The 2,281-nt window shown below is 22.0% G+C and overlaps 1 protein-coding gene across 1 annotated transcript; it reads left to right on the top strand.

Moving 5' to 3' along the window:
• Positions 1-251: 251 nt before the first annotated feature.
• LOAG_14797 (hypothetical protein) lies at positions 252-572 on the top strand (the record flags this gene model as incomplete). Its single annotated transcript, XM_020448857.1, has 2 exons — positions 252-461; positions 540-572. The coding sequence occupies 2 exons, from the start codon at positions 252-254 to the stop codon at positions 570-572; spliced, it is 243 nt and encodes an 80-aa protein (XP_020301027.1).
• Positions 573-2,281: the final 1,709 nt, after the last annotated feature.

Below are 2,281 nucleotides of genomic sequence, written 5' to 3' on the forward strand. Positions count from 1 at the left end.
AAGCAATAGTACTGTATAAAGTTAAATAATCAAGTGTACCAATTACATACAATTAAACTATGCATAATTAAAATCGAATTGATAATTAAAATTTTTTACTAATTATCTATTTAGGCGTTTATTTTATGGCTAAAATTTTCTCAATTCAGATAATTTTTGCATTAAAAATTTATAGCTATCAAAAATGTTATTAATTATTAATTACTTTTTTTTTTTTTTCATAATGATAAAATTTGCAGTTGGAAAGTGTTATGGTTGTTGGTGAAATAAAGGAACGTTTGTATATATCTGAACCAAATGGCGCTTTTGCTATCGAATGTTCCAATGCGCGATCATTGCGCTTCCTATTAATTAAGCTATTAACGATTTCATCATTCCTACAATCGACTACAACGAATATTTCTAATGCTATACATTATTTGCAAAAAGAAATCTCGAAAATAAATGAAACAATTAATTCGGTACTCTCTCTCTCTCTCTCTCTCTTTATCATATTAATTTAATACAATTAACCGAATTCACATATTCATATCAATCAGGATTATCAGTTATTATCAAATACAATATTTTAGCATTTATTTTATTTCCCATATTTATCAATTTGTAAACAATGCATTCTATAATATTTATTAGTAATTTTATAATTTTAATTTATTATCAAACTATTATTATTTATTATAATTATATTTATTATCATTTCTTAATTATCATTTACCTTTAGGTAATATTATCTTTATTATATCGCAAACAAAAAAAAAAAATTTATTTCTATGAAATTTTTTCTTTCAAAATATTGATAATAAAACAAATTTGAGCCGGAAAAGCTGTAATTAATTTTAATTAACAGATTATTAGAAGCATTTGCTTTAATAAAATGCTAAAGAAAAGTAAACAAATGAATGAAATCATGAAAAGGACAACAAATATCAGTATTAATATCAACTAACAAAACATGCCCAATCATCAACAAAATGAATAAACAAAAATTATCAATTATTTATTCATCTAAAGATTTCGTAAAATAATCATAACATAATTTATCACTTATTTAATCATTATATTCATAACATTAATATCATTATTGTCCTCAAATAACCTTCAATGTTAACTTAAAAAGACAAAACACTGATATTGAATCAATAGAAAATCAATCGAATTATCATTTAATCATTTATGATAATAATTGAACATTTATATTTACGATTTAAATAACGAAAATGATGCAAATAGCAATCGGAATAATTGCAGTCTACAATATGTACGGTAGAGGTATACGATATATATAGTACAGGGATATCAATATATACAGTAATGATAGAAATATCAATGATATTGAATACAAAATACATTTGCTAATATCATTATCATAAATAGCTTATTTCAATATTGACATATTATCATGCTAAACTTTGTAATCTTTAAAGCTTAAATATTGAAATATCTATAAATATGCTTACTTCAAACGTATATCATTTCTAATTTGTTTACTTTATGCCATTTCTAGACAACAAATAAATGAAATCAATTCATTTCTCATATCAAATTTCCTCAATTTAATAGAAGGCGGGGTGCAGGGGAAGTGGGGTAAAAAGTGTTTTCTAAGAAAATGGCATACACACAGTAATTATTGATAACTTTTCTAATTTTACTGAAAAAAAAGGATGCTTTTAGCTTATTGCATTTTTAATTAATAAGCCTAAAATTTACTTTTCAAAGATAGTAATTGATATTTTCTATTTCATCACGATCTTATTTCAAATGCAATAAAATTAAAAATTTGAAATTTGTTATAACAAGAAGGCAGCCATATTTTTACGAAAGTCTATCCTATTTATTCAACACTTACAATTTTTATATCTAATTAAAACTCTTCATTATAATGTAAACCTTTTTTTTCTTTTATATATTATTAATTTCTCAAATTCAAATATATGCTTATTTTTAACTTTCAACTATTCATTAATACTTTTTACAACTTGTTTTTACAATAGAAACTATTCAAAATTATATTAATTTATCAAGTTTTATATTTAATTTCAAATTTTTTAATATAATCTAACTAATAAAAAAATCACCCACTCATATTTATCAGTTGTTTATTATTTATCCAAAAAGAAAAAACAAAGTTTTGCTATTAGTCAGTAAATGAAAAAAGGGGAAACAAATAAAAATGACATGTTTTTTTTTTTTTTTTTTGTTGAAAAATTGATAACTTTCAAAGATACGATTTTCAAACATTAATCATTTACATGAAAAGGATACTACTTCAAATTAAAAAAAA

The sequence above is a fragment of the Loa loa genome (assembly GCF_000183805.2).
Source record: "Loa loa unplaced genomic scaffold supercont3.755, whole genome shotgun sequence".
NCBI classification, from domain to species: domain Eukaryota; kingdom Metazoa; phylum Nematoda; class Chromadorea; order Rhabditida; family Onchocercidae; genus Loa; species Loa loa.